Raw genomic sequence first — 14155 nt, 5'->3', positions numbered from 1 at the left:
GATACCCTTAGTACTTAAATTAGTAACCTGATCAATCAATCTGCGTCCGCTTAAATCAATCAACAAGTTATAGTTAGCTAAGAAGTCCGCACCTAAAATAGGTTGCTTTACATCCGCTAGCACAAATATCCAACGGAACGCTCGTCGCAGCCTTAAATCTAAAACCATACAATGCATACCATATGTTTTGATCTCCGTGCCATTTGCCGCATACAGTTTATATTGTTCTGTATTCAATGAATTATCACCTGATTTTTTATACACTGCACTGCGCGGTAACACGGACACATTCGCACCACTATCCACTAAAAATTGTAAGCCTGATTTCCTGTCCATTACACTAAGACGGTTGTTACTACTGATTGCACGGTCACAGTCCCCCGTCGCTGACTGTACCGATTTTAGTTTTCCTCTGCCTTTTTCGTACCTCCTTCTTTCCAGTTACAAGGTGGGATGCACTTGCTAGCTCTCTGTCGGTAACGGAAATGATAATGGCACAACCAATTCGGATGATCTGGTGTCCTTCCACGTCCACGATTCCTTGAATTTGATCTTGATCTAAATCTCTTGTAGTTTCCACGTCTCCACGAGCCCCTCGTTCTAGTGTTCATTTCATTCAATTTGTCACTTAACTTTTGAATTTCAGCTATCATCCTATCTTCACAATTTGATGTTTCGGTCTTATTCTGTATGCTCGCAATACCTTGTACGGGTGTCAACGTTTCTGCCACCTTATCGGCAATCGACGCCAAAGTGTCTAACTCCTTGGAATCTGCTACAGCCAAAACACCACGTACTGCCGACGGCAGGTGATTTTGCCACAAAACTGCAAGTGTTTCGTTCGACACTTTTCCTCTAGCCAGATCTTGCATCTTACGTAAAAGTTGAGAAGGCTTTTGTTCTCCCAACTCCATTTCCCCAATCAGTTTCTTCAATTGCCTATCTTCTGATTCTTGGTAGATGGAAATTAGCCTCTGTTTTAACGTCTCGAATTTCTGTTTTTCCGGAGGGTTAATTAGTATCTCAGTTACCTGTTCAATTACATCTTTACTCAATTTTGTTATCACTACTTGATACTTCGATTCATCCGACATCTTTTGTGGGCTTAAGACTGCTTCTGCTTGGATAAACCACAGCTTCGGCGAAGTTTTCCAAAACTCCGGAATGCGCGCAGTCAAGGACACTGCCGATATTCCTTGACCTTCCAGGACGACGGCTTTTTCTTCTCCCGTTGACATTTTTCTTTAACTGCACTACACGATATTATTATTTTATTTAAAATGTTTGTTACCACGCTACCAAACTGAAATTCGAGCCGTTGCCGTCACCTTTCTACACCAGTAATTCGGGTTCGGGGTCACCACTTTTGTGTTATATATTGTATGTGTACACTGTTACTTTCACTTACTGGTGTCGAGGTGAGGTAAATGATACGAAAGTCAATAAAATTCAATGTTATATAATTTAGAATATACACGGTATATTAACAATACACACATTAGTTCGATAGCGAGTATGGGCAACGACTGGTTATATTCTTTCGCTTGTGGGAACAATGCTACGCGTTCATTACGCAGAATGAAACGTCAGCATTGCCACCACAAAATATCTTTATCTTTATCTTTATAGTGAAATAAACGATTAAACTCAATAGTGCGGTTTGGTGTGTTTGTTTACCTATTACTAATACTGGGGTACCGTTAACGACGGAATACTCCAACATCTTTTGGTCCTTCGAGAATTTTGAATACGTCAAGATCATTATTTGTGGTTGCCGTGTCTTACCAGCGGCTGAGTACTTAAGCGAGAAGTAGCATTTCCCAGTTACGTTAGCAAATCGGTGCTGTTGGCCTCTCACAAGCGAGTCTCACCAGCGGCATTGAGACGTTGCACATAACGTAAAGGAGGGGGAGCTACCATTGAATACCAGCTAGCGAAAAACCAGCGTAAATAACGTCTACTGCTACTTACCTTCGTAGATAACATCTACTTTACCTTCGTGGATCGACACAGCACAAACGCGTCTGCGACTCAAAACTAGCAACAATGTCGAAAGAAGATTATCTCCAGTTTGTCGAACTTATCAACAAACAACAAGGCACATATGAGAAAATCAAATCTCTGCAAAGTAAGGAAGGATTCTAGAACTAGAAAAACTATAGACTACCTTAACAAGCGTATCGAAGCCTTACAGTCACTCTGGGATGAATTTGCAGCAAATCACGAGCTAATCTAGAAGAATGAAGCTACCAAGAGAGACCATGACTACTTCAAGGAGAATATTTTCGAGATAACAAGATGCATGTTCGACGAAACAATGCAATCTATGACTCAACTGCGAAACGAGTTGAGCGAACCGGGGTTTTCGGGTTTATCAAGGCCGAAAACACCAAAAACATTCGGAACACCGCACTTTGATACAACCGGATTACATCAACTACACGGAGATGAGTCGGACAAGCTTTTATCGAAGCTGTTACGTAATCAAATGTGTAACTTCAACGCCTTGGAGCGAGCGGTTTCCAAAACTAAACTGGATCACCTGAAAGAAAAATGGCAACTTCAGGATCAACTGAACATACTGCAATCCAAGAGGGAATCTATCGATAAAATTCACTGGGAAATAAGTTACTTGCTGCAAGGAAACGACAAGGATTATGAAGCAAAATTCGACCATTGGGAACAGGTTTACGACCGCCTAAAAGAGGATTTAAACAGAAAAATCTTTGAAACTGCCCATTATGAAAAATCAACACCACGTATTGAACTGCCTGAATTCAACGGCGCGTACAATAACTGGATCTTCTTTAGAGATCTATTCTTCGAGATGATCCACAACAACCCTACAATAAACAAAACTTAGAAGATGAAGTTCTTAAAGTCAAAATTGAGAGGTGAAGCGGAAAAGTTGATTAAACATCTTCCTGTAAGTGCTGAAAACTACGATTCATGTCTGGATATTATCCAGCATCGCTACAACAACAAGCGCTTACTTTTTACCTCATACGTAGACACACTTCTCAAGGCGACCCAACTAGCACACAAGCTGCTTATACAGTCGTTTTACAGCCTGATAGTTGCATAAGAGTCGTTCAAATGCTGTACAATTTTCTATAAGTTGTATACTAGCTTTTTAAAAAACCCTTTAACAGCTAGGCGGGACAGTAGCCGTTTAGTAGGAAACTAATGACTTATAGTGATATATGAGCATGTAATTGCATCGCTAGACAGCCTAGGGAAGTATAATTGAGTTAATAAAGTAAAGTAAAGTAAAAGTAAAGTAAATCTTTATTGTATTGACTGAGTATAGGTACAGGTGTTATAATACATAATACGTTCTAGTATCAATCAGCCTGTTTAAGGCATACAATATTTTATCTTAAAACTAATTCTTAAATCTAGGTAGGTACATAAGTAAGAGGTAGAGTAAAATAATATAGTTTATAAATAGGTTAGTTATTTCTAAGGTCTAAAAATTCTTGGATGGTGTAAAAGCATTTTTCAATGGGATCTTCTATAACACCGTTAACTGTATAAGGGGACTTTAGGAGATAAAGGAGTTTAAACGGAGTTATGCGTTGCGTTTATAGCGCTCAAGAGCGTAAATAAGCTTTTTGTAATGCCTTAAGTTCTATAACAGATTTTTTTAGGGCTAGTGTATTACTCATCTATAAAAGAGTTGCGTAGGTCTTTAATAGCGCCTTGAGCGTTATATCAGATATTTATATGGCTTCTGTACGACAAATAAATGTATAAGGTATCATTCGAAACATTTTTACAGCCATGGGGATTACAGAATTATGTTAAAGCACCTAAAGCGCTTTAATAGCATGAACTAACGCTCTTATATTTACATAGGTGTAGTGGTGGTTCAGTCTGTCAACTGTTTTCAAAGAATCATACTATAAATTGACTATCAAACTAATTTAATATTCAACGACTGACCCCTTAAAGTACGAGTAAAACGCTGGTGTGCGACGAAAACAGTTATATTGAAGCACTCCTATGCCACAACTGCAACCCCTTGAAGTCTACAACAGCAAACACTAGAGCCTTTGTACAGCTTAAGCCGCTAGAACTGATGTAACCAACTCTGAGAGCTGCTTGATCGAGACGCCATTACAGCATTTGGTAAACATATTTTTTGAGGTTATTACGATCTTTTGAAGATCATATAAATCTATAGCCTGGTAACGTTAACATAATTAAAATCATTTTTTATTACCTATAACCCTAATTAAACTATCTGTAACCCTCAAAGTCTTATTTATGTTCAAAATACAATTTCCAAATCCACATATCTATATAATTTTTGCATTTAAAACTGAATATTTTGAGGGCGCATGAAAATATTGACGATAATATACATATATATTGACAGCAAACTGGAACTCGCACTTTCATATCACGTACACAAAGAAATAAAAGCGATAGACTACTTGTTATTTTAATAATCCAATCCGTAAAAATAAATGTCTCCTCATTTGTCACTGGTGATTCATTTTAATAAAATATATTTAGTTTACACCGTAATAAACCGACTATATTACTAATTTAAAGCGTTAGCCTTTATTACCGCTACACAGTAGCGCTAAAATAAGATGAAGGTGGTATAATCGCGCTACAAGAGCTTTTTCGAAGTCTCGTGGCGCTAACCGGCTCTTGTACAGAGGTGGTTAGCGCCACGAGATTTCGAAAAAGCTCTTGTAGCGCGATTATACCACCTTCATCTTATTTTAGCGCTCCTGTATAACTACTATACTACGTACTATTATAATTACTATTTACGACCACTGTAGATCCAATTTAGAGCTATAAGCTGGACAGTATGGGCCTATTCGACGCTACAAGAGATCTGTAGCCGCTTATAGAACTACTATAATTCTTACTAAGGAGCCCAAAGCCGTTATAAATTCCTTCATCCGGTCATTGTGCAGCTTCTTATAGCACTTGTGTGCTAGTTGGGGAGTTTATGGAGTTCCTGGAAATGAGGTTCATGACTTTGGAAACATCTCAAACAAAAAAGAGCAATTTGAAACAAAATGATTCAAGAAATAGCCAACATAAAAATTATAACAATAATAAGTCAACGAACTTTAAAGACACAGAAAAGTGTACAAAAACCTATCATGCATCGGTGCGAAAATGCCATTTCTGCAAAAATGATCACGCACTACGGCAGTGTTCTACATTTTTAAACATGGATGTCGCAAGGCGAAACCAAACAACAGAGAAATTAAGTTTATGTAAAAACTGTTTATTTAGTCATGGCGGCAATAAATGCACCTCAGCGAAAAGATGCCGTACGTGTAACTTTAAACATCACTCCCTGCTTCATGATGATAATCTGAAAGGGCAACAATCAAGATCGTCTACCTCAACGACGACTGAACGAACATCTAATCACATCAACGGTGATCAAGAGATACTTACTCTTAACGACTCTTTAACTTAAAGTCAAGAACATAGAAGGAGATTACGTCATCCTTCGGGCGTTGCTCGAACAAGGTTACCAAGTGACCTTGATTACAGAAAATGCTGCTCAACGACTGAACTTACCCCGAAACAAAATGAACGCCGCTGTCTCTGGAGTTGGCACTATAATGGGTACTAGTAAAGGGATGATTCGGCTAGAATGCAAATCTATTCACTCCGATTATACATTCCAAACTGAAGCATTAGTAATGCGCAAAACTTATCAACAATCTGCCTAACTCAACTATCAAGCCAAATAACTGGTCGCACCTCCAAGACATCAAATTGGCTGATCCAGATTTTAACATCTCTGGACCCATTGATTTACTGCTAGGAGCAGATATTTATTCCGCAGTCATATTGGAAGGAGTACTCAAACCTAACGATCACTCGCCAGTAGCGCAGCAGACTAAGCTGGGCTGGATACTGTGCGATGCTACAAAGCTCTGGGATAACAAAATTCTGGGAGACAGAAGATATCAACTCGGAAGCCGACAAAACACCGGTGGATGAAAACTGTAAGAAATATTACACCGAAACAACAGAACGATTAACGAACGATCGCTATGTGGTGAAGATGCCTATGAAAGCTAACTATCAACAAAACCTTAGCAGTTCGAAGGAACAAAAAGGCACAGGCATTAGAAAAGAAAATGGCTAGACAGGAACACTTCGCAAAATTGTACAAACAATTAATCGGAGAGTATATCGAATTGGGTCATATGAAACCAGTAACAGATTCCGAGAGTCAAATACAAGCCTACCTACCACACCATGGCGTGATAAGAGAAGGCTCATCTACAACCAAACTACGAGTTGTTTTTAACGCGTCGATGAAAACAGACTCCGGCTACTGCCTAAACGACTTGATGGAAAAGGGACCTAATCTCCAAAAGGACATTCTATCCCTAATCATAAAATGGCGAAGTTATAAGTACGTACTAACGGCAGATATCGATAAATTTTACCGCCAAAACGTTATTCACCAAGATCAACAAAGTCTACAAAAGATTATCTGGAGAGACTTCTCGAGTGAACCACTTAGAGAGATACAGCTGTGTATCCTTACTTACGGCACCAAATCCGCGCCATTCATTGCAATGCGCACTCTACAACAACTGGCGAAAGATGAAGGGAATGCTTACCCACTTGCCCAAAAGGCACTGCAGAACGACTTCTATATGGATGATCTCATCACGGGTCATTCGGATATCCGCTCCATAAAGTTATTGCAAAATGAACTTTATGAACTACTGAATAAAGGTGGATTTGTCAGAGATAAGCAAAATATATGATCCGCTCGGCTGGTTAGCTCCTATGACCATCCAAGCAAAACTTATATTTCAAAAATTATGGAGTGCAGACTGTCAAAACATTGGTTGGGACGAAAGTGTACCGGAGGCCATAGCAAAGGAATGGATAAAAATTAAGTCCGATCTACCGAACATAAACAACATCCGCTTACCAAGATGGAGAAGAAACGAACATAACAATATGATCGAATTGCAAGCTTTCTGTGACGCGAGCGAACAAGCCTATGCATGCGTCATCTACAGCCGAACTACGTCACCGACCGGAGCATACGAAACTACACTACTCGCAGCAAAAACTAAAGTGGCACCGCTCAAAAGGAAAATGACAATACCAAAGATGGAATTGTGTGCCGCAGTTTTGCTGGCGAAACTATTAGAGAAGATCACTAAGATCCTCACAGATTACGATCTAAGGATGTTCTGCTGGACCGACTCTCAAGTAGTCTTAGCATGGCTTCAAGGAAGTCAAACGAAGTACGAAAAGTATATAACGAACAGAACAACACAAATAACAAACATCGTACCCGCGACAAACTGGGGTTACGTAAAGAGTAGCGAAAACCCTGCCGACTGTGCAACAAGAGGACTGTCGCCGTCAAAACTAGTCAACTTTTCTCTGTGGTGAGCAGGACCTCAATGGCTCAAGGAACAAGAAAAACAAACAGTTATCCCAAAGGAAACATATACTACAAACGAGGGCTTTCTGACGAACTGTTACACAGCAAAAAGTACAGAACCCACGTCGATTAAAAATGAATTGATTTATTCATTACTTGAGCGACACAGTAACGTCGATCGTATTACAAGAATACTCGCTTGGATAATACGTTTTGCTGATGCATTACGAAACAAAAGGTCAAATGAATGTAATGAACTGAACTTGTGTGAAATTAATCACGCATTATGTGTTCTAATCAAATGCATAAAACAATATTATTTCGAAGAAGAAATTAAATCACTTAAGAACAGCGGTAAACTACCTAATCGGAGCAACATTTTAAGACTGAATGCATTTTTGGACTCAAATGGGATTCTGCGTGTCGGAAGGCGCCTAGATCACTCAAATTTGCCTGAAGAAACTAAACATCCCATCCTTATCCCAGGAAGAGGAAGACTGACCCAGTTAATAATTGAACAGGCTCATCAACGAACACTACACGGTGGAGCAAGATTAACGTTAGCTTACACTCGTAACAAGTACTGGATCGTCAGTGGTAATCGAACCGTCAAGAAGACACTGAGACAATGCGTTCGATGTCGTCGTTACGCACCAACACGTTCTGAACAGTTGATGGGCAACCTTCCGAAAGCAAGAATCACTCCATCTAGACCGTTTTCACATATCGACGCGAGTGTACCGTGTAGAACATGCTAGGTGGACAATATTATTTTATGATTTATAAAGATACTTTTATATATAAGTAGTCATATTGAGTCATTATTAATAGTTTTTGGTATGATTTTGTAATAAAAAACAAAAAAAAATATAAAAACAGAAAAAGGAGAATGGGCACTCCTGGGCGGTCGGCGGCCATTAATGAAAGTAGTGTCAAATTAAAGTAATGATAACTAGGAACAACTTTTACTAAGAACGTTTTGCTGCAATCCTTTCAGGAAACAATATATTGACATGTAAATATAATGGAATTTCATAGAACAAATACAATTATTTCGTGTCTGTAATGCATTTAATGTTGTGTAATAACGTTACATCTTCTTATAACGATTGCAATGCCATCAAAATGAACAATAATCGTAACTCGTATCTATCTATCATATGGTTCACCCAGTTTCAAAGTGGTTCAAGCCGCCCGAATGTTATCTTAGATGACAACAACCGGGACCGACTTTTTACGTGCCCTCGGAAGCACGGAGAAGCTCAGTTCAAATACCACAATGCGGTCACCCATCTATAGAATGACCGCGCCAACGGTTGCTTAACCAACAGATCGTTTACCGACCAGTGAGCGCAACTGGCTATGAACGCCTCGTTTTTAAGCTGAGCATTCAAGACAGATAAGTCGTCTCAGTGAATATATTATAGAAGAGCAAGATGTTTATTTGTCACGATATTTATATATTTACATGTTATGATTGTTCGAATATTAATAATGTCTACATTTGTATGCAATAATATAAATAGTACTTTTTATTTAATCTCCGAATATAAGCCAAAAATATGTTTTTATACTATTAAAAGTGCTCAAAAACAAAAATGTATTTTGTTCGTCATATAAGTGCGTCGCGGCAATAAAACTTCTACACGGTAATTATAGGACTAAACTACATTAAAAAAACAAAAAATCAAGTTTGGCCGCGGATCGCCCAGGCTCCATACTATTTTGCCCATTCTCCTTTATTAAAAATAATATACAAACAACAAAATTTCATTAAATCATTAAATACCTACTATACAAATTAACCTATCCTAAACCTAAATAGTAACTTAACCTAATCATCATAATCATCAGAATCATCATCAAAATCTTCTGACGCATCGTCATCATTTTGTGGCAATGTGCGACAATATGATGACGTTTCTGGTCTTGATGCTACTATAGTCGGGCTTACAATTAACTTTAATACCTCTGCACATATTTTTTCCGGCTTTTTTTGGGGAATCTCACGAAGGCTATTGATCAAAGGGTCAGATGTTATTATTAACATGGACAGCAAGTCTCTATTCGTGGCAACACGTGAGCACTTGCGGGTGTTGTACTCCCTAAATCTGCGACAATCTTTGTTACGGGCTTCCTGAGCCTCTTCGGAAAGCTGCCCAATTGGAAGCAATGCCGCTTTGATAACCTCAGTACTGTGTACTAATATTTTATGTACAGTAGCAGGCATATAGTACCACGAATAGAGACTAAGGTAATGTCTTCTAGTTTCAAGACAAAACTTATTAAATTCAACTAAGTTTATCTCGAACCCAGAAGACAATGTCCTGTTGTGTTGTGTCCCGACATGTTTGATAATAGTAACATCCAACCCTGTGATCTGAGCACTCATCTCAGCATTCTTAAAAAAGCGACGGGCTGTGTTTCCATCATTGGAAGAACCAAATCCTGGCTTTGGTTTATCTACAATGAGTCCCATCTCGTTCTTAAATTTCAACTTGATTTCGTCGGAACGAACCTTGATGTCTGCTTTGTCTTCGTCGCTTCTAGCCTGCCATTTCTTAATATTCAACTTGTAGCTGATATGTAAAAGGCATTCGAAGCAACGAATCCAAGCATGAAGTGTAGATAAACCAAAGCCAAAATGTTCTTGATTGCTGTTGAACTTCGCGGGGTCATCGTTCATCGTCTTGGAGGTGGCACCACAGATGAAACACTTTTGAGATGAACGTGTTTCCGTTAAAGCGTTACATACCTTTCCATCTGTCATTGTCAGAAGAAGTTCGTGTTTCACAGAAATTTGAGAATCACCAAAGTTGATAAGTGTTGGAAGAAGAGCATTAATTTCTTCCAACAATCTATTTGTCTCCGCTAAGGTGAAGTCGTTCGTTTCCTTAGCAAATATAAATTTGATTGGGCGACAATACATTGTTGATGAAGGCCGAGGATTTTGCCAAATAATTTTGGACCCATCATATAACTTAAGGGGAACGAAAGAAAATACGAAAAGAAATTCGTCCGTATCTTCAGTGTTCTCAAATTTCTGTTTGTATGTGCTGTGCCCAGAACTTCCATCACATCCCCATTTACTAACAAGTGTAAACGTTGAACTTGTTGGGAGGACACTGCTGATAACTTCATTCTGTGCTAATACTAGACGTTCCACCGTTTTATTTAATAAGGCTTGCAAATTTATTTCAGCACGAGTTTCTGTTATAGCAATGTGCTCCTCTGCAGGGTAACAGGCCTGTTTGGATTTTACTACACTAAAATATGACGGAAACACACATTATGTCCTGCCATTATGGACCACTTCCTAGTTTGTTTGTAAGCATGTGTTGTTGACTTAGAATCTATATAGTATGCTAAGGCTTCGTCACTACTTAACTGCCTAGGATTAACGGAACTGGTATTTTTTGACTTGATAATATTCTCTGGGCTCTCACTAATGTCTCTAATCACATTGGCAACTTTTCTTTGCCCTGCTGAACGCACAGCAATTTCGGCAGCAGTCACTAATTCACTGGCACTTCGAGATTCTACAAGATCCATGACTCGACGTTTCTTCGTCTTAAACGACGATTCCTCGAAATCTTTGCGAGGTCTTCCTGCAGATGCAACAGCCTCACTTGATGTCGAAGGTTGTGGGGCGAAAGAACTCACAGTAAACTGTATGTCTCCTTCATCCAGCCAAGTCTTATTTTTGATTAAAAAACGCTCCTTCGATTTTCCCGAAGCCAACCATCTGGCTCCAATCCTAGTAGAAAAGTTGGATATTTTCAACTTTATTTATTTTTGGCTGCTTTCAGTAATGTCACCAAAGTGAAATTTTGAAGAAAGATAGTCATAAATACGCGAATTTTTATCATTCTTCATGTGTTTCAACCACTCTTCGAAAAAGGCTACCCTTGAAATAGAGTATACGTGTTCTGAAAAAAAAAAAAAATATGTTGTACTCAAGTGTGCTGAACAATATGTGTATTTTTACAAACTACACAGTTATAACTACAATATATCTAAAAACTAGCCTGAATAGAGGCCAATAAATGTATTTCCTGAACGTTCAAAGTTTTCTTTATAAAAAAATTACGCTAAAATTTATGCATTATGTTAAAAAAATGCTAAAAATTCATTTTAATAGATTTTGATAAAAGTAATATATTAAATAATAGTACATACCCTCAGTATTAATATCCATCACAAAACACTTTCACAATATCACTATAAACCATTAAGAGATGTGCACTAAAGTGTCGCTAAATTGCAACTGATTGACCGGAACGCTTGCATTAAACTCATTACCTGACTTCTGAACTCTATGACTCATCAGTTAAGAATTTGAAAAACAACTTTTTCTCGGAATTTGGACTTTGGGGGTGTTGTTTGTGTTCTGCAATTAAGATTTCCTGGAAATTAAAACGTGAATTTTGTCCACCTAGCATGTTCTAGGCGAAATACCGTGCGACGTTGACTTAACAGGTCTCGTAGACGTGAAGATAAACAAAGGCCGAGGAATAAAAACCTGCAAAGGCTATATAGCAATATTTATATGTATGTGCACAAAACCTTTTTTTTCCGTTTCGAACCTATCAACGCAAACTTTTATCGCAGCTCTAAAACGAATGTGTGCCAGAAGAGGCATAAGAGACATATTTATTCCGATAACGGAACCAACTTTGTCGGAGCTGCAAAGATACTGAAAGAAGAGTTCCAACTATACAAAACTATGATGTCTTCAGAGTTCTTTAGAGAGATAAACAATCTTCAGATTGAGTGGCATTTCAACGCACCTTCTTGGCCTTCGGCAGGAGGCCTGTGTGAAGCCGCTGTACGTTCCATGAAAGCACACAGCAAACGAGTTATCGGACTACAAAAACTCACCTACGAACAATTTGCAACACTTCTAACACAAATTGAAGCATGCATGAACAGCCGACCGCTGTGTCCGTTATCTGAGGATGTCGAAGATTTGGACTATCTTACTCCCGGGCACTTCCTCACGGGGGGTCCTACGCTCACTCTACCGCTCAATGATCCTGAGGAACCGAGATCTATAGACATCCGAAATAACTGGAAACTCATTGAACTCATGCGACGACACTATTGGGAGCGCTGGTCGAAAGAATACCTTCATATACTACAAAACCGAAACAAATGGCAACAAACGAAGGAAAACATACAAGAGGGTCAATTAGTTCTTGTGAAGGAGAATAATCTGCCGCCAGGCAAGTGGGCTATGGGCCGCGTAATGGAGTTACACCCAGGCAGTGACAATCTAGTTCGAGTAGTCACCCTCAAAACCCAAAACGGAATTCTAAAAAGACCCATAACTAAACTGACCACGCTACCTATAAACGAAACTTGCGAAGGCACTAATTCACAGAAAGTGAATGACAATGAGCCCAGCGAGAAAATCAAAAACCCGACTAAAACCAAGAAAAAGGTTAACAGCTTACTTTTAATGTTGTTTATTGTATTTACAACGCTGTCGGGTGGGCAAACAACCCCAGTGCAACATTTTAAGATAACCCCATTGTCGAACAACCAGCCAGTTTACTTTGATTCTATTGGAAACATTCAACTCATACACGATGAATGGAAACTTCTGGTATACTACAACCTTACTACATTCTGGGAAAGTACAACAAAGGTCGAGAAGTTCGTCAATCGTTTAGATCAACTATGCGATACCATGCCGAACGAGACATGTCATTCCACCACACAGCAACTTAAGTTCGAAATGAACCAGCTGAACGAATATAACGTCTTATTACTCGCAACTTCAACAACGAAAGCGTCGCGGCTACGTCAACGGCGTAGGAAACCTCGCACAAGCCCTGTTTGGTGTCCTTGATAGCGATTTCGCCGAAAAATACACTCAGGACATACAAAAAATCAAGACAAACGAACAATATCTATTACAATTGATAAAAAATCAGACCCTTATTATCGAAGCCGAAGATAACATTCTCAAGAAAATGAGGACTTTGTAAAAACGCAACTGGCAGTAATTCAGCAATACATGAACGAAACTTTATACGAGTCCGAAGTAATAAGTAACCGATTCCAAATTATGAAAACAATGAATGACATGAACTCTGGAGCGATAACCGCTAGCTTACTACTCTCAGTATTAAGAAGAAACCAATAAATGCTCCTAGATGCATTGACAGATATCCACAGAGGAAATCTTGACATGAAACCATTAACACCTGAACAACTATCGGAACAACTCAATTACATTGCCGGCATTATATCGAAGAGATTAATGTTACCTATTAAAAGCAGCAATGCAGAGAACATACAAGAAATTTACAAACTTATTTACGTTAAAGCCCGGCTGACCGAACAATACCTACTCTTTGAATTACATATCCCGTTACTAAGCGATGACGAGTATACATTATACCGCAACATACCTATAACAATACAACACACTGACCAATGTCAGGTGATAGCGATAACAGCAAAGTACATAGGAGTAAACTACGTAAAGAATATATATATAAGGTACCTGCGGGTATTAAGGCCTGTCGGGTTATAAGGCCTAAATAATAATAACAATAACCTATATTGACTGTCCGCTTATTAATTAACGTATGCTTGTTCGTAGATTACCGTTTTAAGAGACTTGTAGTTATGAAAATTATATTATTATTCTTTTCTGTAAATAGGTGGTTGGCGGATATTAAGGCCTATAAAATTTTACAATAGGCCTTATTATACTCCAATTTTTTTAACTGCTATACA

The 14155-nt window shown here is 38.7% G+C and overlaps 2 protein-coding genes across 2 annotated transcripts; one reads left to right on the top strand and one right to left on the bottom strand.

The window, feature by feature from the left end:
• Positions 1-401: 401 nt before the first annotated feature.
• LOC142985847 (uncharacterized) lies at positions 402-1238 on the bottom strand. Its single transcript, XM_076134090.1, has one exon. It carries the CDS (start codon positions 1236-1238, stop codon positions 402-404), a length of 837 nt encoding a protein of 278 aa, XP_075990205.1.
• A 5554-nt stretch (positions 1239-6792) lies between these two features.
• LOC142985846 (uncharacterized) lies at positions 6793-7413 on the top strand. Its single transcript, XM_076134089.1, has one exon. The coding sequence runs from the start codon at positions 6793-6795 to the stop codon at positions 7411-7413; it is 621 nt and encodes a 206-aa protein (XP_075990204.1).
• The last annotated feature ends 6742 nt before the right edge of the window (positions 7414-14155 follow it).

Source organism: Anticarsia gemmatalis, chromosome W (genome assembly GCF_050436995.1).
Source record: "Anticarsia gemmatalis isolate Benzon Research Colony breed Stoneville strain chromosome W, ilAntGemm2 primary, whole genome shotgun sequence".
Classification (NCBI taxonomy): domain Eukaryota; kingdom Metazoa; phylum Arthropoda; class Insecta; order Lepidoptera; family Erebidae; genus Anticarsia; species Anticarsia gemmatalis.
Note: the sequence above shows the minus strand (reverse complement) of the source record. Positions and strands in the feature narration are given on the sequence as shown.